Genomic DNA, 25,962 nt, shown 5'->3' with positions numbered 1-25,962 from the left:
CAGGAGGTACTGATGGTGCCTTTTTTATGTGTCTAGTTTGACTATCATAACATCATGAAGAATGTGAGTGCAGCTGGTACTCTGGAGTGAATGCTTCATCTGGTTCTTCTATAGTTACAGCTTCCGATTTGACCCCTAAACGAAACTGTATGCTTGGGCGACTAAATGCTGGAATAACTGACTGTTATTCGAATTTCCAAATAAAGAGCATCCCAGCAGCTTACTTACCTAAAGACAGAGCAGCTACAAAGGCGGTGGTGATACTGCTGGCGCACAGGACAGCTGCTTGTTCCAGTTCAATGCCTCCTCTGGAAATCGCCCCTAAACAAATTGCTGCCACTGCGGCGAGGAATCCTACCACTGTGGCCTGGACCTGCCGAAACAGGACAGCACACAGCAGCGTCAGGCCCTGGCTACAGTAGGATAGTGAATTTAACATTCAGAACACTGACGGACAGATGTAGGAAGCAGCAATTTTTATGAGTGAATATTTTTTGGCACATTTTTCTCAGAAAAATGGCTTCAGGAATTGTTTAGCCTAAAAAACTGAAGTGGAGTGAGTTTGTACTTAAACACAATGCAGAGAGCAAACTGAAGGCAGGAGTCTTGAACTGTTGAACAGTGACAGTCCAGCCCATTATTTACTCTTTTCATATTTTGTGTGTAAATTTCTCCCCGGCATACCTTACCTGAATAAGTGCCAGATTGCTGCACACCATGGTCCATTGTTTATCAGGGTCATCCATTTGGCCTGTGTTAGCCTGCAAACATGGAGTCATGATTCATATGTTGAGGCAAAGGCTCTCGCTCAAATAACACAGGTCTGAAAGAATGAAGTTTTTTGTTAAGACAGATAAATGGGCCTTTGTTAGTCTTTATTATATATATATATATATATATATATATATATATATATATATATGGCGTGCTGTGGAGAAAAGCCTGTTCTAACGTTTGGGTTTGTGGTTTATTGTTAGCACCTGACAGCTTTTTGCTTCTTATTCATAAACTCTCTCCATACTCTTTCACATGATACTTGCGTTGATGGCAGAACAGGCTTGTAGTTTTTGGTGACTGGCAGAGACCAATTTGCGGCATAATTTCATAGGCAATGAAAAATATCTTGCAGTAAACAGTGTGTTTTGCAACAGCATGACATAAATGATAGAGTATAATATGAAAAGGTAGATGTTTTAATCATCCAATGTATCCATCGTAGCCCTAATGGTAAGTGTGTGTTTCCAAAGCAGGGGTGTCCAACTCCAGGCCTCAAGGGCCGGTGTCCTGCAGGTTTTAGATCTCACCCTGAGTGAACACACCTGAATCAAATGATTAGTCCATTACCAGGCCTCTCGTGAACTTCAAGACATGTTGAGGAGGTAATTTAGCCATTTAAATCAGCTGTGTTGGATCAAAGACACATCTAAAACCTGCAGGACACCGGCTGTTGAGGCCTGTAGTTGGACACCCCAGTTCTAAAGCCTCTCCACCAGAGGCCTGGGAGTTTGAGGGTCCTGTGCAGTGTCTCGTTGTTCCTAGGACTGCACTCTTCTAGACAGAAACCTCTGATGTTGTGCAAAGAATCTGATGGAAGCACTCTTCCAGTTTGGGGGGTTACAGCTCCTAATGCTCCTATTACTACTGGGACCACTTTCGACTTCACCCTCTACGTCTGCCCCAGTTACTCCTTCAGCCCCTCTACTCCTCTATTGTTGCTGTGTGCTGGGATTGCCACATCTATCACAACTGCCATCTTCCATCAATATCTATCTAATAGACTCCAATTTGTGCATGTAAATGGAGAGTCCTCTTCACACACTGAGGTTAATTATGGAGTTCCACAGGGTTCAGTGCTAGGACCAATTCTGTTTACATTATACATGCTTCCCCTAGGCAGCATCATTAGAAGACATAGCATACATTTTCACTGCTATGCAGATGACACCCAGCTCTATCTGTCCATGAAGCCAGATAACACACACTAATTAGCTAAACTGCAGGAATGTCTTAAAGACATAAAGACTTGGATGGCCACTAACTTTCTGCTTCTTAACTCAGATAAAACTGAGGTCATTGTACTCGGCGCTGAAAAGCTTAGAAATATGGTATCTAACCAGATTCTTACTCTGGATGGCATTACCTTGGCCTCCAGTAACACTGTGAGGAACCTTGGAGTCATTTTTGACCAGGATATGTCCTTCAAACGCACATATTAAACAAATATGTAAGACTGGCGTTCTTCCATTTGCGCAACATCTCTAAAATTAGAAATATCCTGTCTCAGAGTGACGCTGAAAAACTAGTTCATGCATTTATTACTTCCAGGCTGGACTACTGCAATTCATTATTATCAGGATGTCCAAAAAACTCACTGAAAAGCCTTCAGTTAATCCAAAATGCTGCAGCAAGAGTACTGACAGGGACTAGAAAGAGAGAGCATATTTCTCCTGTTTTGGCTTCCCTTCATTGGCTTCCTGTTAAATCCAGAATTGAATTCAAAATCCTGCTCCTCACATACAAGGTCTTAAATAATCAGGCCCCATCTTATCTTAATGACCTTGTAGTACCATATCACCCTATTAGAGCACTTCGCTCCCGCTCTGCAGGCCTACTTGTTGTTCCTAGAGTATTTAAAAGTAGAATGGGAGGGAGAGCCTTCAGTTTTCAGGCCCCTCTTCTGTGGAACCAGCTTCCAGTTTGGATTCGGGAGACAGACACTATCTCTACTTTTAAGATTAGGCTTAAAACTTTCCTTTTTGCTAAAGCATATAGTTAGGGCTGGACCAGGTGACCCTGAATCCTCCCTTAGTTATGCTGCAATAGATGCAGGCTGCCGGGGGATTCCCATGATGCATTGAGTTTTTCCTTTCCAGTCACCTTTCTCACTCACTATGTATTAACAGACCTCTCTGTATTGAATCATATCTGTTATTAATCTCTGTCTCTCTTCCACAGCATGTCTTTTATCCTGTCTTCCTTCTCTCACCCCAACTGGTCGCAGCAGATGGCCGCCCCTCCCTGAGCCTGGTTCTGCCGGAGGTTTCTTCCTGTTAAAAGGGAGTTTTTCCTTCCCACTGTCGCCAAAGTGCTTGCTCATAGGGGGTCATATGATTGTTGGGCTTTTCTCTGTATCTATGAAGCGCCTTGAGGCGACTTTTGTTGTGATTTGGCGCTATATAAATAAAATTGAATTGAATTGAATTGAATTGAATTGAATTGAAATTGAATTGAATTGAAAATTGAATTCTGCTGCTTGTCAAGCATCACTATATCCATCTCGTTCGCCAGGAGCTGCTGGTCCATCCAGAACTCAAAAGTCCAACACGACCTTACTCATATTGTTCTCAACCACCTTTGGTGGTGTCTCCCATCAGAAGTTGGGGACTTTTATTTCATTTACGGTACAATTATTTCTGTACACTGTCCCAATCACTACACTACAATTGGCTACAACCTTCTATTGTGTGTTGGATGTCTCTAGGTCCACATTGCACAACCTGGAACTTGGGTCCAGCTGTGTGTGTGACTCCTGCCTCTATGGATCTGGTCCTTAGGACTTGTTCTGTGCTGTCCTTTAAGATAGCCTTTTCTAGCCATTGATAGGACTTTTTAATGTTAGCCACTTTCTCTATCTGTCGATGGTGCATCCTAGGCAGGGTCATTCATGATGGTTCCTCCTCCTTTACCTCACCAACTTCTGTCTTTAGCTGCCTGAAGCTTTCTTGTAGCAGCTCATCTAACATATTCTGGATTATGGCTCTGACTCTCTCTCTCATCGTTGTTCGTAAAGCCTTAGGGTGCTGGACTTTGGGTGGAGACATCTATAAGTTATAAGGATTCTTTGTTTGGATTTGGTATCTACTTCCTCCTGTGGCCAGCTCATTAGTGTGACTGCTGATTAAGCATTCACAGTACTGAGATCCGAATCTTTCTTTAAACACCATTCAACACCATTACCACACACACACACAGCAGATATTCTGCAAATATTCTAGTTTTTCATTTGCGGTTCTTCGGTTTAGACATTTAAAATGAGTCATTTTTTCCCCCAAGGGATTTAAAGAATATGAGCTTTCAATATCCATTCAGATTTTTTGTACACCACTTTGTATTGGTCTTTCACGTGGAATTCCAATAAAATTGATTCATGCTTGTGGCTGTAATGTGACAAAATGTGGGAAAGTTCAAGGGGGCCGAATACTTTTGCAAGCCACTGTATATGAGTCACCTCAGTATCATAATAAATTAGCATTTCTGAGATTTAGGTAGTGGTGTAAGCTTCAGAAGATGGGCAGAACATTTATTATCAAAATATGTTGTGAATGGTGCCTTTGGAACCATGTAGCTTCTCCCCTAAACCTCTGTGAGACCTCTGTGCCAACAAATGGTACTAATAAAGTGAAGCATAGAAATGTTAGTGCAGTGTGAATGCTGACAGTTGAGGGATTTGAGTAGAATTTTTATAATTGCTGAATATTTGGTGAAAAAACTGTTGAATGAGCGGAAATACACATAATTATTCACCCGAAAGCCAAAGTGCAGAACTGCTGAAAGCTGTTCACACAGAAGAAGTTTCAAGGTTGGAAAGTAGCTGAATAGCTTTTAAATGTACATTAGAAAAATAGGTTGAAAAAATCTGAATGGATATTGAAAGCTCAAGCTGCAAGCCACTGTAGATGTTATAGAGGCATTGTATTTCTGAGAAGCTACTCTGAGCTAGAGGATGAGGGGATTATGAGGTTAAATGTTCAATTCGATTTATGCTCATACCACAGATAACATAAGATAATTTATAACATAACCCTTAGACTTTCTTACAGCGGTAGAGAGGCGAGCAGCCAAGGTCATCTCCAGGTTTCCTTTGAGTCCAACCAGAGCTGGAACCAGGATGAAAACTTCTGTGATCACCTTAAACACCTCCCAGTGCTGGAACACACACATTGTGTAATGAGATACTGAATAAACAATTACAGAGCAATGCAAAAAATACAAAACCAAAGCAAACATTCCTACTAATTATGCCTGACATATTCCTATTCTAAAAACAACTGCGCCTGATTAAACTTCTTTATGGAATTACGAAAGACAATCAGATATTCTAGACTAACCCAGTAGCCTACTTTCTGTTTCCACTCCTTTGAGCATTCGCCGCCACGCCATACCGTGCAGGTTCACTGGGTTTAGAAGACGTGCAGTTCACAGAGTCCGCCTCATGATGGTTTAGATCTTTAAATAAATGCGATTATACAAGAACACAGCTACAAAGAGCAGAATGATGTGAAGATGTGACAGCCACGTAGGGAGGGAAGGAAGGAAGAGTGGAGGGGACTGACAAAGTAGGTCAGTAAAAGTTTGATAAGACGTTTTATAGGTGTTATATTATAAAATATAATATAACAGGAGCTAGACATAATATATTATTTATTGCTAGCATGGTTAAAAAAACAGCTTGTGCTCAGTGAAGACTCTATTGTTTTATAGCAAATACATCCTTGTGTGAACTTCAAAAGATTAATTTCTGCAGCAAATATAGCTCCCGTCAGAGGGAAGAAAAAACCTATGCAGGTGTACAACCACCTACATTCGCTTCTTAACTAGCTGACTCAGCTGATCCTGGATGGCATGTTGAAGAAAACAGAGAAGTTATAGAATTTCTCTCTCTTGCTTTTAAACTTCAGATGTACTCAGAGCCGCAGTCTTTAGCTCTTATATATAGTGGGGATCGCATTCCTATAATAAACCTTGCAGAGCCTAAAGTCAACTTGAATTCAGAGTTACATGGAGCCAACAGATTCTAAATTAGCAGCAAGGAGTATGATTAAGCTTGAATGGTTGTCTCTCTGGCGTACGAGGCTTTTACAGAGGACTGGGTTCAAAGGACAGAGCACAATAAGCACAAAAAATATCCAGAAATTTATTTTAATTCTTTCTTCTCAGACGCAAAATCCAAACCAATCGGTCCCCATCACATCTTAAATACCTCATAGTACCACAATATTCTAATACAGCACTTTTCCTCCAATTCTACTTTTAGAAACTCTGAGAACCACAAGTAAACCTGCAGTCTGAGAGCAGAGATTTCAGCTTTCAGACCTCGATTCTGTGGAACTAGCTCCTCGTTTGGATTCAGGAGACTCTACTTTTAAGATTAGGCTTCAAACCTTCCTTTTAGAAAATGCTTATATAGCTTATATCTTTCTATTCTTTCCTTTATCCTCTTCTCTTTCTCCTCACTTCCAGCAGGTAACAGCAGATGTCTGCCCCCCCCCCCCCCCCCCCCCCCCCCCCCCCCCCGCCGAGTTCTGCCAGAGTTTTCTTTCTGTTATAAGGGAGTTTTTCTTTCCTGCTGTTGCCAAGTACTTGATCAAAGGGGTCGTCTGAATGTTGGGGTTTCGGGATTTGTGAGTAATAACCTAGTGCCTATTAGATTTAGGATTTTGATATGTGTTGTCAGTATTTACAAAGAAAGCGCAGTGACAAGACTTAATATAAGAATGAATTTAACCTTTATTCGACTGACCCTGTTCTAGCAGAGCTTTTTTTTTATATTCCTCTGAATTCTCTGGCTGTAAGTTATGCATGTCCATCACTGCCTCTGACTTGTTTCATAAGTGATGAAGTATGTTTATGACATGCCTTCTTCACACTTTGTCATTTCGGTACAGGTCAATCTAAATATCACGCCCTTTCCATTCTTAAGGGTTATGAATCATTTCCATGATGTTCTGAACCCTACAAATGGAGCTACATATTGATGAGCAGTAATTCATTATCTCTCCTGTTTCCAACTCCTGGAACACAAATATTAATTAACCCACCGTTACTGATTACTGTGTGCCAGTTAGCTAGCTTAGTTAACCAGAGCCAGTGGTTTGTCACATACAAGAACGACCCGAACACATTTAAAAAAAAAAAAATTAACCATTATGAACGTGCTAACTATTGCTCTGTTAAATATTCTGCACTCTCTAGTGTTTGCAACCAATTGGATCATTTCTGCCTCCTGACCTATTTAAACAATAGTGAACAGGCGATGAAGGTGAATGGATCCAAACAAGGGAATAAGAGAACTGAATGTCAGTCTTGTCAATGGTAGAGGAGTGTGTGTGCTGGTGTGAGTGCATCTCTATTCATACCAATTCCTCTCAGGTTCTGGATTGCTAAATCTGGCTGACGTCTGTCATACACGGAGGCTATCTTGGGACATGTCCCACTTCTGCTATAATACTGCTGCTACTGCTGCTTGACTGTGAGTGCGAGTGTGATGGGGCAAAAGCCAACATAAGCCAGCTCAGTGCTACTGTAGACTTCCAGGGACTTTCTAATGTTGGTGCTGTCGCTGACTGATTCAGATACTTCAGACACACAAAAATGATATTTTCAGAAAATTTTACACTCAAGAAGAATTCAGTATTTTATGCTTGGTCTATAATAACAGGTTTTTCCTTTACTAACAGCATCTCTGTGTAACAAATACACTTCTTTTAGCCAATTACAAGCCAGGTCTCAAGCCAAATATTTGCTGGGGATTTGTAATGTGTTAAGTTTGCTTCATTACATTAAAAGTCTGGTTGCTCATGTTTTGCTATTAATGTTGTATTCTATAGTTTTTTTCTGGTCCCCTCACCACTGTGACCATTAATGACAAACTGGGTTATAGTCTTTAAAAACAATAGTGACATTTTAAAAAGTACAGTCTGTATTTTTAAAGAGTCCGCAGTGACAAAAAGGAGGAAGCTCAGGTGTTTTTTTGTGACCGATTCTGTTGCACATGTATTTCTGGGGGTATTATTATGAACTATCTGCAGTGTTGGGGAGTAACGGAATACATGTACCAGCGTTACGTATTTAAAATACAAAATATGAGTAACTGTATTCCATTACAGTTACTTTTCAATCTGATGTATCTAATCTTATTATAAAATCTAAATCATCCACCTGTCACCTTGACCCTCTTCCCACTGTGTTAGTTAAAGCCTGTCTTCCCTCGTTAGCTCCTCTCATAACCAGTATTATCCATTCCTCCCTGAACACTGGAATCGTTCCTGAATCACTGAAAAAGGCTTCTGTTATTCCAACTCTCAAAAAGCCTGGTGCGGACCCCAATAACTTTGATAATCTTCGCCCTATATCAAATCTCCCCTTTATTTCAAAAATTCTTGAAAAAGTTGTCGCCTCTCAGCTTCACTTACACCTCAATAACCATAATCTCTATGAACAATTTCAATCTGGTTTACGCCCCAATCATTTCACAGAAACGGCTTTGTTAAGGATTACCAATGACCTTCTGATGGCAGCTGATTCTGGTCTCCTATCCATCCACATCCTTCTTGATCTTAGTGTGGCATTACCATTGGCATTAGTCATACCCCCCTTGCCTGGTTAACCTCCTATCTCTCAGACCGCACTCAGTTTATCCAATTTAAATCCCATTCTTCAAGTCTCCATCCTGTTTCTGCTGGTGTGCCCCAGGGTTCAGTATTAGGGCCCCTTTTATTCATTATATACATGCTCCCTCTTGGTCATATATTCCGAAGATATAATATCCATTTTCACTGTTATGCCGATGACACCCAGCTCTACATTTCTTCTAAACCCAATTCATCCCTCCCACCTCCCTCCCTCTTAAACTGTCTTATCAAGATTAGATCCTGGTTCTCCTCCAATTTTCTTAAACTAAACAGTAATAAAACTGAAGTTTTACTCATTGGCACAGCCTCTATTTTAACCAAGTCCCACAGTTTTTCCATTACGTTCCCCCACCCTTCCCTCCCCTCAGGTTAAGAGTTTGGGTGTCATACTTGATAATACTCTCTCATTCCAGTCCCACATTAATTACATAACCCAGACTGCATACTTCCACTTACATAATATTAACCGACTCCGCCCCTTCCTTACTCCCCATGCTGCTGCCATCCTTGTCCATAGTCTTATTACGTCCCGCATTGATTACTGCGATTCCCTCTTATTTGGTCTCCATAAAAGGTCCCTTCACAAACTCCAACTTCTTCAAAATTCCGCAGCTCATGTCATAACTTGCACTCCGTCAAGAGCTCATATTACCCCAGTTCTTCAGCAGCTTCACTGGTTGCCCATAGAAGCCAGGATAAACTTTAAAATCTTACTTCTCACGTACAAGTATATCCATAAATCTGCTCCTTCCTATTTGTGTGACCTGCTCCATATCACCAGTGTTTCCCGCCCTCTCCGATCCTCATCTGCTATTCATCTTACGTCTGCACGTCTTACCACTATGGGGAACAGAGCCTTCAGTCGCTCTGCTCCTTGGCTCTGGAACTCTCTTCCTCCAGCCATAAGAAATATAGACTCTCTTCCCGCATTTAAGTCACAGCTCAAAACACATCTGTTCAAACTGGCTTATTCGCTTTGGTGCTGATTTTACCTGTTGTCAAGTTCTGCTTTGCAATTTTAACTTATTTTATGACTATTGCTTCTTTTATTAATGTTGTTCTTTTGTAAGGTGACCTTGGGTTTTTGAAAGGCGCCCTCAAATAAAATGTATTATTATTATTATTATTATTATTATTATTATTTGTTTAAATGAATGCATTACACGGCGGTCTTTTCCTGTTTCATATGTTAGACTATGCTCTTTCTATTTTTGGTAATTCCACGCCGGTGGAAACCCCAAACAAAACACCAATTAAGAGATTCTAATGCCTGTGTGTCAATCTCATGGCCCATGTCACCCCTACTTGCAGCCCGCATAATGACGTGAAGGAATATTTAAAAAAAAATATTATTAAAAAGAATTTAATATGAAGGCAATAGGCAGAGTGTTACAGGCATCGCCCTAAAGAATGTAGCCTCATGGGCAGTGTAGTCCGTATTGCATGGAGAATGGACTGCCATACCAGTTATGTGTCTGGATCAGGTGACCCTGAACCATTCTTTATTTATGCTGCAAAATGCTGGTGATGCAAAGCTGGTACGTTCCAAGTCTGAACATAGAACGACTGAGGGGAATTCCCATAACAGTACAGAATACCAGGGATGGACATATGACAGGGCAGTGAATACACTGGAGGGTTACCTAGGTAACCAGAACTACTACCCATCAGCTTCAAAGCAATGCATGAGGAACACTTCAACTGTGACAATGTTCTTTACTTTTAAGGAGCTTGGAAAGAAAAGCGACTGGCCTTCTTTAAGTTTCTTGAAGATGTTTCACCTCTCATCATTAAATTACTATGACCTGGATGACATATCCTTTACTTTTGTTTTTTCCTTTTTAAGTAAAGAACTTGGTGACAATTTCAAGGGAGATGCAGTGTATATACAAAGTCTCCCTCTCTGGCCTTCTTTTTCTCTCTCTCATCTCCAAACCACTTATTGAATTAACTGTTCAATGCAATCCCAAGGCTCTCGTCTCTCTCTCTGGTCTAAATCTGATCTAGAAAGCTCAGAAAGGTGGATGTAACACAAGACTCCATCTGTTAATCAGAAAAAAGCACTGTCAACGGTGAACCGGCAGAGCTGTGCACGCATGTGCAATCACAACACACGCATTTCTTGTTTAACCAGTTCAGGATTTTTCTTTTAAGGCTCTCAACAACACGGACTGAGTTCAGAAAGCAGGCCAAGTCACAAAAAAGGTAGATGAGACAAATATCTTATATTTAACTAAGGCCCGCATTAGTCTGAACTAATTCAAGCTTGTGAATACCTGAGGGGCAGGAAAACAAAAAGGTATTTTTCTCCGACTAGACCGTTTATCTATTCTTCATAGCAACAGTTGTCAATACGTGTCTGTACTCGGTATGCAAATACCCACCCACCTTTCCACAACATCCCACAATCAGAATCTATAAGTGAGGTCAGTCTATTTCTCCCAAACATCCATTAACAGGACTGGGTCTCAAATTTCACTGCTTGTTTTTCAGCACTGGGAATCAAAATTAGTGAAGTAGGGAGCTTGCTCAAATATTCTTTGATCTCTTTGATATTCAAAAGTTATTCCACCTACTCCAATACAACACCACTTTCAGGTTAACCTACGAAAGATCACCTCTTTATAGAAAGAGGGAAGTATGACGTGAAGGTGGTGCCCTCGAGCAACAATCATGACACGATAATCAAAATACTTCCGATGGTACCCAACTCTACACATCTATTCACATTATTCGTGGATAATTACTTGTATAAGGTCCATAACGATACCCGCAGAGACCATTCCAAGTCCTGATATGAGGTATGGTACGATAACCTGCGCCCCAATGAGCCAAGAGCTCTCTGGTAGGAAACCATGTTCTGATCGAGTCAGCTTCCAGGTCACGCCACGTAACTTCTTGCCTTGGTAGCGTAGCTCCAACTCCAGATGAGTCACAACCATGTTGCACAGGGGATTAATCAAAGCAGTTAGTTTGATGTTTAGTTATCCCATGGTAAGTGTAACTTCATTCCAAAGGAAAAAAAAAACTCGGATTAAAAATAAAAAAGGTCTGAGGGGTCAAAATAAAGTAAGGAAGTGAAATACCAAAGATGAAAATAATCAATGAGTTTGTCCTTGGTTTAAAACAGGGGAAATGTTTCAAGCAGTTCCTAAGGCTCTTCCTGAAGAAATGAGAGGCAGCATTTGGGAGCATATATATGTTCCGCTCTCAAGGGATGACCCAAAGATGACAGCTACTTCTTGCATCATTCTTGGCAGTACACAAGATAAACATTCAGCATCCCTTTGAACCAAACTAGAGATCCGATATCTATTCAAGCAAGCGAGACATTCATCATGTTTTCATTCCTTCCAATCAATGATATGTTTTCCCAGGCAGAATCAAATTTATAAGCTTTAACTCCAACTTGAGGGAGCTGGAGCATGGCATCTTTGGACCAGTGGTGAGTCAGCAGTAATGAGGTATCCATTTGTCAGCACCTCTGGGGAAAAACAATCATTAACACGATTTCTGATTCATCAGTCAAAATGTTCCACAAGCACAGATGATCCACATCTGCAGTCAAAGTCTTAAGGTTACCCAGCAACCTGCAAAAACTAACATTAAAAATAAGACTGTTTTATGCCAGTAAATTAATGCTGAATAGCTCAGTGGTCCTCCAGAACTCCACAACTCTAGAATCAAAATAAATCCTCTGGTTGAGTTTCTTGTTTGTTGGATGGAGTCCTCAGTTGATAAGATCCAGCTTTAAATCTACTTGACCTCCAGTGTAAAAGGCACAGCTGTATCGTGTGAACCCAGAGCTCGGAGTGACAGCTGAATGAGTGACAAGAGCAAAAAGATGAAGGACAGTCCAAAAGGTCTTGAGAGTTTAGAAGCAGGAGGAAGACTTTATATCTTTGATATATGAGCCTAATCTCTTATTTGGCGAGGTGAGCTCTGTGATGTCAATAGGAGATCCACAGATGAGATGCAGCACACAGTACCACTTGAGCAGACTAAAGTGTTCCTCTCCTCCTTTCAGCATCAGGGTAGTCCTGCTCACTCAGCCCTGCTGTGACGTAGCACAGAAAGAGGCAGGGCTGTCTGCACTGTGCAAACTCACGAGAGAAACGACCGGCTTTCTGCCACGCACTCTCCCTCTAAGCTATTTTTTGCTGCGTGTCTGCCTCTTATCCTCCCTCCCTCCTGCGTATGGCATCCATCGTTCTACGTCGAACAGTCTTGCTGCATTTCACGTCCCTCTTTCAGTTGTTTCCATATCTCTGTATCGTGACTCATTCTTTCCCTCCATCTTTTCCTTCGACTTGTACCTCTGTTCTAGCTGCTATAATCATTTTGGAACACCGTATTTAAGAGCAAACAAACATACTGTACAACTACTGATTTCCAGGCATCTTTCAGGTCTTAAACTAAAAATCATTCCTCTCAATGCATAGTGTTCACAAAAAAAGAAAAGAAAATGTTTTCATACACAAAATATTAATTAATGACATGTAAAAAAAAAACTTTACATGTAAAATCTAAATGTAAAAAGTGCCACATTAACAATAAGATTACATCATTTGAATACAAGAAATAAGGTTTTGGATTGGCTAAATAGAATTAAATAAATTGCCGTCGCTATAGTCTCACTTCGACATTGTGTAATAACACTGATGTGTTTCTTCTGGAAACTGCTGAGGTTGATTTGACAAGCAAGGCAACTGATTAGCAGCAACAATGTAAAAAGCTTATAATTCTTCTTATAGGATGTACATTACTTTGCAAAAGTCTTGAGCCCCATTTCTTTATATTTTGCTTCCAAGGAGCCAGACACTTATTTTTTAAGGTGGTCTTAAGCAATAGTTCTCCAAGCTTTGTGAAGGTCTTTCAAAGTTTTCCTTCAGACATTGGCTGTCTTATCATTTATTTTCGGTCCAGCCCTTTTTCAGAGGACCATTTTCAAGGCAATTTTTTTGTTATTTGTTATTATTGAACTGCTTACCAATGAATAAACCAGCATTGTGTCTACACATAAGACAACTTAGAGACTGAACCAATTTTAAATTGTGTCTTTAATCACTTTGTTACTAGCAGCCTTTTACAGAAACTCATCAACTGTTCTCATTTCTTTAACCAAATCTGTGAAAAATCCCACAGATAATGCAGTCTGATAGATATAACAAAATATTTTTATTACAGCAAGGTGTTTTCCAAAGTTCTATTAGCTGAAATCTCTCAGCATGGTGTGCAGTGTGTACTTAAGAAATTTGAGGAAACTGGTCAGTTGGAGGACAAAAAGAAGTGGCAAACCTAAATTTTATTTACAGCAGATGAACAACATGTGAAAATCAAGTCCTTATAGAACAGGAACAATCCAGCACAGGACCTGAGAGATGCTGACCCCTCAGTTGCTTCCTTCACTCATCATTGAAGTCTCATAAGGAATAGTCATGGATTGGCTGATGAGAAACTCAGACAACCCCAAATCAAAGAAAATACGACCCAGTGAAAATTAGAATCTTAAACACTAGCATTAAATACAGAATTATGATCTAATTTTTAAATATCTTGAACTTATAAAAATGAGTGTTTAAACACAAATGCTAAGGATACTCAGTTACTTTTGTAATGTGTATTCATTACAAATCTACCAAGATATGTTCTTTTTTTAATATACATATCTTTATGTGAACATTTGAATTGAATTACAGTGAAAACTAAAACAGCAGTGGGATGGGTTTCAGTGTTTTTGCTCAGAAGATAAAAGACACTTGCACTTACACAGCAGGGGTAAGACACTGGGTAAGACTTGTAATGACTGCTAATGGTAAACTCTTAGCCTAAATGCTGCTAGATATCAACACGACTGATGCATCACTGGCCCATTTGTTTGCTTCAAGTATTCAAAGAATTTATAACTATAACAGTTTCTGGGAGCCTGTCCAACTAACATTTAAGTCTCATTTAACCACCATAACTGTAATTTAAAGAAGTCAAATATTGCATGTTTGCAATAGTCTAATGTATGGACTCGCTTTTATAGAGCTCTAATTTGGAAGCCAACCAACAGAACAAAGAGAAGCTGACACAAATGGCACTGCCTCCGTCTGTCCATCCATCTATTCATCTTCTTCCGCTTATCCATGGCCGGGTGGTGGCGGTAGACCTCCCTCTCCCTGGCCACCTCCTCCAGGTTATCTGGGGCAACGTCAAGGCATTCCTTGAGATATAAAGAGCCAAGAGATATAATCTTTTCAACGTGTCTTGGCCCTAGGGCCTCCTCCCAGTGGGACCAGGCCAGAACACCTTACCGAGGAGGCATATAGGACGCATCCTTGTAGAAGCCCGAACCACCTCAACTGGTTCCTTTCGATGTGGAGGAGCAGCAGCTCTACTCTGAGCTCCTCTCGGACGGTCGAAGTCCTCACCCCATCTCTAAGGGAGAGGCCAGCCACCCTTTGGAGAATGCTCATTTCCACTGCTTGTCCCCTCATAGGTGAGGGTGGGGACGTAGATCAGCCAGACAATCGGGAGCTTCGCTTTTACGCCTCGTTCTCTCTTTACAGGGACAGACATCACTGCAGGCGCAGCACCAATCCATCTGTCAGTCACCCGTTCCCCTCTCCCGTCACTTGTGAACAAGACCCCAACAAATTGCATGTAGGATGTAATTGAAAGACAGGCAAACAGGATGTGGTTGTTTAGACAATAGCTACCATCACAGGCCACAATAACAATCGTTTTTGCTGATAGTGTAGTGTTGCGGTCTTTATCGCCATTTTAGATCGGCTACTCTCCACGTCCTTGTGTGTCCGCTGTGTTTTGAGACACAGCTCCCAGCCAAGCTCATGACTAATCTTCCATCTGATGCAGGAGGGAAACTGATACTGTAGACTGCAGAGTGGGAAGAAATACTGATGAGCTACAGATGGAGTAAAGGGAAATAGCCATATGAGGACGGACGTATGCTTATCAGTGGAAGACGGAGGGGAAGAGAGAGACCAGCTCATCATAGAGCAGACAGCAATCTGTCTGATTTCCCTAAGCTCAGATGGCTGCAGACTAAATGCCAGGGACACCTGGCACAGGACAGACACGACTAGCTCAAACTCATTATTAAATGTACTATCTCACTATTCCCACCTTATATTCCTATACTGTATCCTACAGTATGATTCTATACCATTGTGTAGAAAACACAGCCATCAGTCAGTTATATTCTTGAGGTTTTGACCAAGGATATTACTGACATTTCATTAAGAACTGATGGGAAGGTTAAAGGTATAGTCACAAATTTTTGAGGTCATTTAATAGAAAAAAGTATACTTAGTCTATGTACATGTACAGCAGTGTGTAACTACATTCTCAAATAAACTGCATTGTCATAAACATGTAATTAATCTATTAATAATATATAGGAGTGAGTTTGCAGTTTCTGGAAGTCATCATTTTCTTCCAACTAATGGTGTTTTACATAAATGGTAGAGACAGGCCATGTATGTAGTATGCCAAATGGGGACTAGAAGAGAACTTGTTTTATCATCTGAGAATGGACCCCCTTCATCAAAGAGATAGCACCACACCTAAATAAATCTTCATCCTGTTCCTCCTCACCTCAACATTAATCTCCTAAACAGAACTCGCACTCTAAGACATGAAAACTTGCATAAACATGCTTATTTATTCCCAATACTGTGGCAGTGACATATTGCCCGTAGATCAGACATGCGGCTTTCCTCTCTGGAGAGTTGACAACGAGCCGGGTGAACAACAACAGCTGATTTTAAGGTAACATTATGCCAGCTAATGTTAGACTCAAGTGTCATATAAAAAAAAAAAAAAAAAAAAATCGCACTTTTCCTCTGATAAACATTTTGATTACATTCACACAGTCTATGAGCGTTTATTCCCTAACTGTACGAGTCCAACAATGTTAAATCCACATTAGATTTACTAGCACAAACTAAAACTATCTATCAGGATATCCTCACCTTAGTATGGCTGTCATCAGTCAGAGGTGAGCTTTACTGACTGACTCACCTGTATTGAACTCCTTTTACAGTTTTACAGCTACACATGGATGCTTCTCACCCAGCATTGGCAGCTGAGATAAACAGAGGTCTGATTGCCTTCCACAGAAAGGAAAAATCTCGATTATAGGCATAAGCTGTTGTGTAGTCGTGGCAGTTATGATATAATGTACCCTAAAACATGACGTTAGGTTTTTGAACATAGTGTAATGTTTTGATCTCTCTTAGCTGACTAAAACATGTTTGTCCTACAGGAGCCAATGTAGCAAGGATTATGCACTTGAATTGGGAGAGGTAAGAAAACAGAACTGCAATACACTGACATCTAGCACAGAAAGATTTTATACACTGTAACTATAAAGAGGGGTACTATTAAGTTATAGCAGGCTTCTAAGTTCACTGCAAATCACATTGTGCAACGTGGATCTCATAAATTTGGGTAGGACATTATGTTTGATGCACATACAACATGTAATAATATTAGCCCACACACCGGCTGCTATCTCTTAACTATTGATCTACATTGTTACATGCTACTGAAGATGTAATAGTATCAACATATTCACCAGGGACAGCAGCAGCTATGCCCTGGGGTGCATTCAACTCACTCAAAAGGCCATTTTGCCCATCCAGTCAGTTTATAACTCCTGACAGAACTGGCCCAGTGTACACCATGTTATGATCAGAGATACGATAATACTTAAGTCAGAAGAAGATGGCTTTATTGCTCTGAGCCAGAAGACTATTTCAAGGTAACAAGTACACACAAGCATACACACAGTCCCACCTCCTGTAACAAAAACAAACAAAAATACACACTTAGACGAACAACCTGTTCTAACCGGTGCAGATGAGTCACTATGTTGCTCATGTTGTTATTTATTCAATACCATAAAGTCTCTGTGTACTGTCCAGTTTTTCATTATTGTGACGCTCTCTCTCCTTACGTTAACATGTTTAATGAGAGAGAATAACCATCTGGGTCATTACTGATGTATTTTGCTGTGCCTCTGGTCTCCTAGCTCTTAAATCTGTCAGAGATCTTTCCTTACCGGAAAAGAGCCTGCCACTGTGTGCATAGATTTGCTGTCTGCTAAGAGACGCCTTAATATTCTGTTGTACATTACATGCCAGACAACGTGAAAATAACTTCCCTGTACAATAAACACTTACTTATGAAGTACTTTATATGTAAAATGAAGGGAGACAAATTTTGATGTTTTCCTCCTTCATGATTTCCTATTTTTTTGTATGTTTGTCACACTTAAAAGTTTAATACTCGGTTAACTTAGATATGTGAAGCCTGCAGTTCTTTAATGTTCTTCTGGATCCTTTTGTGACACCCAGGATGAGTCGGCGATGTGCTCTTAGACGTGCTCTTTTCTCATTTTGGTTAGCCAGTCACTCCTGGGAAGCTTCACCACTGTTCCATGTTTTCACCATTTATGTATAATGGCTCTCGCCGTGGTTCACTGGAGTCCCAAAACCTTAGAAATGTGCTATGGTTTTAAGGTCTTTTAACCTGCTTGACTTTATCAGACGGTTTCTATTTAAGTCATTTTTTGATTCAACTGGACGTCCAGTAGTGGTGCAACGGATCAAAAATCTCACGGTTCGGACCGGATCACGGTTTTAAGTCACAGATCGGATCAATTTTCGGATCAGCAAAAAAAGAAAAAAGACAAAAATTTAACATTTACTTATTGAAGTATTTTTTGCCTGTTAAAAACATTCAACTCAACATTCCACGCAATTATAAAAAAAAAAAAATTATGGTACAATATAGGGCAGTAAAGGGCTTTGTATCTACCACTCAATTCAATTCAATTTTATTTATAAAGCGCCAAATCACAACAACAGTCGCCTCAAGGTGCTTTATATTGTAAGTTAGACCCTACAATAATACATACCGCTGATTATATTGCACTCTGCTGTGATATAATGAGCTGTCATGGTCACGTAGCTTTCCGTTGCCCTGGAGATCCACCCATTTGTAGTAGTTAGGGCAACAGAAGATGCCTGGGACAGTTCAGCCATAACTTTAATCTTTTCCTGCTCATACATGCTTGGAACGATCTTGCCACTAAAGTGGACGCGAACGGGATATCATAGCGTGGCTCGTTCATCATAGTTTAAACCCCTTGTTTTGCACAACGGAATACGGCCTCCTGTCTGTAGCTAAACACCCCAATAGCTTTTGTAATAGCTTTAGCCCGGTCGGACTGGGCAGCAAAGGGCTGCTTAAATACCACAAACTCTTGGACCGCTAGCGCTGACCATAACTATTGCTTGACAGACCCACCACGCGCACCATACACATACTTTTTTTTTTCCGTCTTTTTCGAATCTTCAGATTACGCGCATACCGAACCGTGGAGTGGGATCAGTTTGGATTACGGATCAACCGTGATCCTTTGCACCACTAACGTCCAGTAACCAAGTGTGTTTAGTGAAACTGAACTCAGCTTTCCAAAAAATGTGGTTAATCACAGTTAATTCATGATTTAACAAAAGGGGCCATTTTAACAAGACCAGGTAGTTTTGGGTAACCTTTCTCCCTTAATCAGTGAAATCATCATTAAAAAAAAATGCATTTTGTATTTACTCGAGTTATCGTGGTCTAACATTAAAACGTGTTTGATGATCTGAAACATTCAAGTGTGACAAATATACAAAACAAGCTGCAACATTTACACTGGGGTAAATCTAATCATAGTTTTTGTACACCATCCCCCAAAAAATCATCTTGGAGAGCGGTGATGCCAGCATCTGATGAGGGATTCAAATGAGCAGCCTGAAGGTTTACCTGTCAGCTAGTAGGCCCCAATATCCACTATTATGTTAACATACTTCATGCTTTTCCACTCTCAATATGTGATATCACTCTCCAAGCTACCCTAAGGACCTTACCTGTACAATGTCCAGCACCAAGCCAGCCATCACCATGCCCATTCCAGCTAGCAGGTAGGGAAAAACCACCTGAAGACAGATGGCTATGGATGTCTCTTCCTCTACTTTGGCAACAGGCACTTTCTTCCTCTCCTCCGTAGGCTTTTTAGGAGGAGGTTGCACGACTGGGGGGAAGATGAACTCATCTTGCCCGTCTAAAGTGCTTGCTTCGCTGGCACTAGGACTCCCAGTGGGACTCTTCCCCTTGGAGCGGGACTTCTTGGTCTTTTTCCTCTGACGAGCCTGTTGTGATGGTTTATCCTCCCCAGGCATGATGACAGCAGCGGCTGTGACAAGTAGGGTTCTGTTAGTTTAATCTGGGAACAGAATAGATAGGGACAGTAAGGGTCTAGTTTGGCACAGCTTTACCATCTAAAAATGTAGAGATAACTGCGTCCAATCTTTTGAATCCATCCACTCCACCAGGATGATGTGCCAATCAAATCAAATATGCTTTCCATCAGCTGAACAGAGGATTAGCTCTCATACTTTTCCATGGAAGGAAACAACAGTTTCTATTGGTGATCCTTCACTTTGTTATATCTAGCTCTATTTGGAAAGCATGCTGAAGTAACATATATAGTTGCACAAAGGGAGAAAAGCACCATATAGTTTGGATAAAGTGTATAGAACAGCAAGAAATGTAAACTCTACACATTTCCACCACTGTTAAACTAATGTGGCGGGGCGTGGTCGGCGGTGCCGCTGCAGGGGAGGCGAACGCACCTGCGGGGCATCCGTAGTCACGCCTCGTCAGGTTAAAAGTGCTGGGTCCTGGATTCCAGTTTTGTTGTTAGTGTTCGGCTGGCAACTGGAAAGTTGCAGCCGTGTGCGTTTGTAAACAGCGACCGATTGTGTAAATAAAGTTAATGCTGAAAAGCAGAAACTTGTTGCCGGTCTGCTGTGGTTATATCACAGCTAAACTCTGCTCTTCCTTTTATTTGCCTTCTGTTTCCCCTCAGCTTTCAACTGGGCGTAACATAAGGCTGACGCTCCCGGAGCCTGGTTCTGCGAGAGGTCACTTCCTGTTAAAATGGAATTCTTCCTTCCCGCCATCGCAAAGTGCTGCGTATAGGGGAGCCTCTGATTTTGGGCGCTTTCTAATTTTGTAGAGTCATTATCTTGCAATATACAGCTCACAGAGGCAACTGTTGCAGTGAATTGACACTATATAGACAATAGGTTAAAGCTTCACCTTTTTCTGATAGACTGATGCTCTGTTTTCAGGAAAGCTAATCAACATATTAAACACAAGGGCATAACATAGAACTGTAAATACTACACATAAACAGCCCCTTCTTTTCTTAATCCATGAATATCTTTTATTTTTATTATTTATATCTCTTAAACAAATAACTGAGCTGACAGCTGTGTTAAACAATCTGTAGCAATCACTAGGGTAGTCAGTAATGCACTGCTAATATACCAGCTTTAATAAAAACCTTTATGTTGATAAGTTGGCACTGTTTCTCATTTCTCATCATACTGTGGTATACAATAATTTCATAAATTAGTTTTACTTGGAGCATCAAACTTTAGAGAGAATAGCTGTCATCGTTTCTTTTAACTCTTCACTCAGCTGTTTTATTCAGGAAATTTCATCATAACACTAATTACTAATTGAGAGTTTTTAAAATCATCAATTCAAACTCGGGACCGACGAGTAGCTGGTGTGTTATACGTGGTCTCAAATCAGAAAGTGCTATCATGAGTAAACGTACAAGAATGCACAGAAAGGGAAACGTTTGTCTTCTTTTAAAAAAGCAAAACTCAAACATTAGTAATACAAACACGCTCGACACGGAGTCCCGGAAACCTCCCAAAACGTCTGAATTCATCTGAAGGTCCCGAAACCACGCCGAACATACAGCGCAGAATTCTTCTGTTGACACGCATTCCCTCACTTGGACGCTGCCATGTGCATATCCCATAATACATCTGGACCGGTAACCACGGTTACACAACCAGGTGCTTTCTGATTGGATAAACTAAAGAGTAAAAGCGAGAAAAAAAATACTGCGTAAGCGTGTAGCCCCGCCCCTCGCGTGAAGAGTGCGGGCAGCTGCTGTTTGTAATAATGAAATTCACAGTTTTATGACTGTGAGGATGTGTAAATATTATAATATATAATGATACGTTTGAATAAAACAGCTGTAGAAACTATTTTTGAAAAGCGTTTGGGCTGAGGAAAAGATTTATTTTTTAGTTTCTTAATTTCAAAGACCAGAGAAAAATGTTTTATATCAGTTTATGTGGCGGTTTGCCTGGCGCTTAGACCTCCAGATCATCCCGGCTGATCAAAGTGACTTAACTTGTGATTTAATAAGTTGACATGTGAAAACAGAAAACCTCTCTGTCTCAAACTCCCTGGTAGTCACGACACACTCTCATTGAACATAAATTCATAAAGTTCTGCTTGGACAGCGTGCTCTCTAAGGCCACAGAGCCACATTAAGCCTAGTGTATGTTAGTCTCCATATTAGATTTGATTTATCATCCTTACCTTTGTCTCCAGCCAGAACTCGTGAAGGTTTGCGGGGAAAGCAATAAGCTCCCGAGAATAACCGTGTGTGCCCTTGCTATGCTGTGTGTATGTGCTTGAATGGAAATGCCTGTCTAAATTAGGATATGCGTATGTTCCTCTCTCGTGTATTTGCTTTTTTCTATGTGTGTCTGTGCGCTGAGCTCTGCGCGTGCGTGTTTGTGCAGGGTACGAGCTGGCGCGCATGCATCATGGGGCACCGTCTTGAATTTCATGGCATTAGCAGATAAGGATGACCCACCCCCCACCCCCCTCCTCCTGTCTCTTTCCATCTCTGTCCGGCTGGCTGGCATCTATACAGCATTTTCTCTTTTCCATTCACAGAAAGAATAAAGTTTGCAACGTCACAATTAGGGAAACCCTCCTAAAGGATTTGTGGGGTCGCGCCCACACACACACACACACACACACACTGAGGTTTTTATGAGCTTGTGTAGGAACTATAACCATTCATTACAATCAAACATCATACATGTTTAAAAGACACACACTATTTAATACTATTAGGTCGCCCCCTCTTCACTAATTTATGTTTTAAACTGAACAGCCTGGTTATTTCTTTACTGTTGCTTGCAATATGACACCATGCCATGGGCATGCAGCAGTTTTTTACGGTTAGGTGATGGCATGCTGGGTAATGCCGTAGGGGTCAGTGTCTAATAGTCCTGTGTTTTTGGTATCGATCTGATACCAGATAAAGACAACTTATGTAGGGTATAGCAGTGTGTCATGGCTTACAGTATGAGACAAATCATCCGTGATTTGCAAATTGTGAACATAATTTAATGACCACTCGATCATTGTGATTTTTACTTTCAACAGTAATAATGATTAGTTATCACAACAAAACGCACCTTTTAGCTTTTCATGCATTTTGAGACTTCTTCTTGGAGACCTGAAATGTAAATGTGCCTATCACTAGCACTTTGAGCTCTTCTGTTGTTTAAATGTGCTATAGGTTATAAATAAAATAGACATCACAGCCAAAGATTCATCCATGCTGATGTGAGAGAAATGTGATTCATCAGACTAGCCCACCTTTTTCCATTGGTCCTGGTCCAATTCTCAGAGTTATTCACCTGTGAGTGGTCATAATGCTATGCCTGATCGGTGAATGTATTAGACTGGGTACATTCTGTTTAAAGTACACTACATTACAGTCACTTTGCTTTTTTTCCACTTTAATATGTTGTTGATAAATCTGTAACTGGTTTGCTTTAATTAATACAACAATAAATCTGAGACTTGCCATTTTCAAATAGCTATAATTCAGAACAAGTCCCTTCACAACAATTACAGCTTTGTGTCTTCTTGGATAAAATATAAGCTTTGCACACCTGGCCATTATTATTGGCAGATCCATTTCGGTCAGATTGGACGTCAGCCATCCAAAAACTGCCATCTTCAGTTCTTTGTACCTGGAACAGTTAAGGACAGCCAGAGACCTCTTCTGAAAATATTCCAATGTTGTACTGGCTCTTTGGTTCACTGTCATCCACCCAGTCTCAGGTTGCACATTAGCTGGGTGGATAGCAGTGTCTGGTGTTTGTCAGACATAATGCTTGCATTTTCATTCTTAAGACATGGGTATACTTTTTTGTCTCCACATGATCTCATAGTTCTTTCAGTGCTGCCTGGCAAACTCTAAGTGGGCAGCATTGTTCCTTTAGATTCTTTTTCTGTCTAGTCCCATACAGGACTCACTGATGAAGCGCCGCTGACTCTTTCTGGCAGGCTCTTCTATATCTGTAGAGGACTGTTGCAGTTTTGTCACAGTGGCCACTCGGTTCATGGTCCCCTCCCTGACCAAGGCCTTCTTGGTCATTTGTTTGATGTGGCAGGATAGACAATATACTAATTCAATTCAATCTTATTTATATAGCCCCATATGATAAAAACACTGTTGGCTTAAGGCACTTTATATTCTAAGTCAAAGATCCTGCAATTATGATACTGAGAAACATTCAGATGACCTCCTTCTGAGCGAGCATTTAACAATAGTGGAAAGGAAAAACTCCCTTTTAAGATGAAGAAACCTCCAGCACAACCACCCACCTGCTGCGATTGGTCATGAGGAGGGGTTGGGGTGAGGGGGGAACAGGACAGGACAAAAGACACACTATGGAAGAGAACCAGACATTAACAATAACTAATGATTAAATGCAACATAGTGCAATACTTTTGCCCTGAGCTTTACATTATGGAAATTCTTTGTCTATACTTGCCACAGTTGAGGTTTTAGACATTTTAAGGATAATTCAATATTCGGAAGAATTGTCTGTCATCTTGATCTTGATTGCCTTCAAGATCCAATCTCTTATGTCTTATGGGGAAGAAAACCAGGCAAAGATTCACAAAAACTTGAAAGAAGAAACCAGTTTTGAAACAAATTTCTATTGACTGGCGAAACAAAAATCAGCCTCAATCAAGAGATGGAAAAAAAGAAAGTGTGGATGAAAAAAAGAAAAAGAAACAGCTCATGACCTCATTTGTCAAAGTGGCTACCAATGGAACTGGCAGTTATTGATGATTTCGCTGCTGAACGAAGTAGCAGACCGAATTCAGAAGTGTACAGGAGGTTTCTGTCTGTGTTTTCAGCCCGAGGCATAAAATCTCACTGGATGACATTTCATAATTCAGTGCAGATTAAAAGCAGACAGACTTTACAATACCCAAGAGCTGAAGATGTCTGCAGGAAAGGTCTGAGGGAGTATTCGACAAAGTATTAAATATGTGACCATGTGGTGAAAATTCAGTTATGTAGTTAACTCCATTACCAGATCTTCCTTCTGACATTATGCATAATAAAACATTGGCTATAGATGGACTGACATCCAAAGAATCGAACACACCATCCTTAGTATACAGTAAACCGTTTTTCATGTTTTTTTTTAAAGGAACTTACACTATTTAGTTTAAGTTGGAGTCCTAACATAACCACTAGGTGGCAGCATGGATTAATGAGAAACAAAACAGCAAAAGGTTTTGTTCACATCATTAGAACTTTTAGAACTTTCTAAAATAGGCAGCTACTTGCAGATTTTATCACCCACTTGCAAAATTGAACCTAAAACCCGACCCCAGCAGAGAGACTTTGTTTCTATAAAAACTCTGTTCTCTTTAGGCCGGCTCAACTGATGCAATCAAAACAAAGCAGGCTTGTAAAAATGTTCCACTTATTAAAGTTGACAAGAACGAAGAGTAATTTTCCAAAATGCTGAGAAAAAAAAGAAAGAAAAAAAGGCATTCAGGTGCAGTGGATTTTGGTGGCATCAAATACATGGTGGTCTGTTAGGATGATCTGTCTCTAACAGCCTTTAAGTCCAGGTCTTATTTAAGTTTATAGTAATATGATCCATGTTGTAGTTATGGATTCCTTTATGTCCCTGTTAAAAGGTGGAAAGCCCCTGGAGGTTATGGAAATATGGTTTCCAGTTGCTCAGTGTTTATTTTCAACTCATATTAACTATAATCGAAACCAGAAATGGCCGAGATTCGCCTTGCACGTGCATTCCTATATGTTCTGCCTTTTGTGCTCTTTTAATGTGTACAGCACATGGTTTGTGGTGTTCTTTGGCTTCAGATCATCAGGGCTGTGTGAGCCCTGGCTTTTTCAGCACCTCATTAACACCTTCATGCACATACAGTACAGTCACATACAAAGATGCATTTATTAAACTCTCTCAGAAAAAAATATTTACTGTACCTTCAGGGATACAATGGATTGTATCCCTGAAGGTACCCTTTGCAGAAAGCACTTTTAAAAACTGGTGACTGTTTTCACTTTAAAGTAATGTCAATAAAAATGAATCGCTAGAGATCTTGAGGTATTGTATTGTTATTCATTCATTGGGATTAGTTTAGCACTTGTCTAGACTTGCTTACCACTCAGACAGCTTTATCTATCCAAAATCTGAGGCTAGAGCCAACTTTGAACCTCACATTATCCTAACATACAAGTGTCAGAATTACAGTAAATGGTGTACCTTTTTTAAACTGAGACCACTTTTTACTGCAAGTCTCATTCATCCAATCGCATGCA

At 40.5% G+C, this 25,962-nt stretch overlaps 1 protein-coding gene and 1 long non-coding RNA gene across 2 annotated transcripts in view; both read right to left on the bottom strand.

Moving 5' to 3' along the window:
* LOC146494947 (solute carrier family 41 member 1-like) overlaps positions 1-20,049 on the bottom strand; it is a 43,282-nt gene extending 23,233 nt beyond the window's left edge. The window contains exons 1-4 of the mRNA XM_085147022.1: positions 19,340-20,049; positions 4,819-4,926; positions 690-761; positions 229-373 (exon numbers count right to left, since the gene is read on the bottom strand). Of these exons, the coding sequence (XP_085003148.1) occupies positions 229-373; positions 690-761; positions 4,819-4,926; positions 19,340-19,651 (637 nt within the window). The 5' untranslated portion in view covers positions 19,652-20,049. The remainder of the gene's footprint in view (positions 1-228; positions 374-689; positions 762-4,818; positions 4,927-19,339) is intronic.
* LOC146494945 (uncharacterized) overlaps positions 1-25,962 on the bottom strand; it is a 181,406-nt gene that overhangs the window by 86,109 nt on the left and 69,335 nt on the right. The window lies entirely within an intron of this gene.

Source organism: Neolamprologus multifasciatus, chromosome 20 (assembly GCF_963576455.1).
Source record: "Neolamprologus multifasciatus chromosome 20, fNeoMul1.2, whole genome shotgun sequence".
Taxonomy (NCBI): domain Eukaryota; kingdom Metazoa; phylum Chordata; class Actinopteri; order Cichliformes; family Cichlidae; genus Neolamprologus; species Neolamprologus multifasciatus.
Note: the sequence above shows the minus strand (reverse complement) of the source record. Positions and strands in the feature narration are given on the sequence as shown.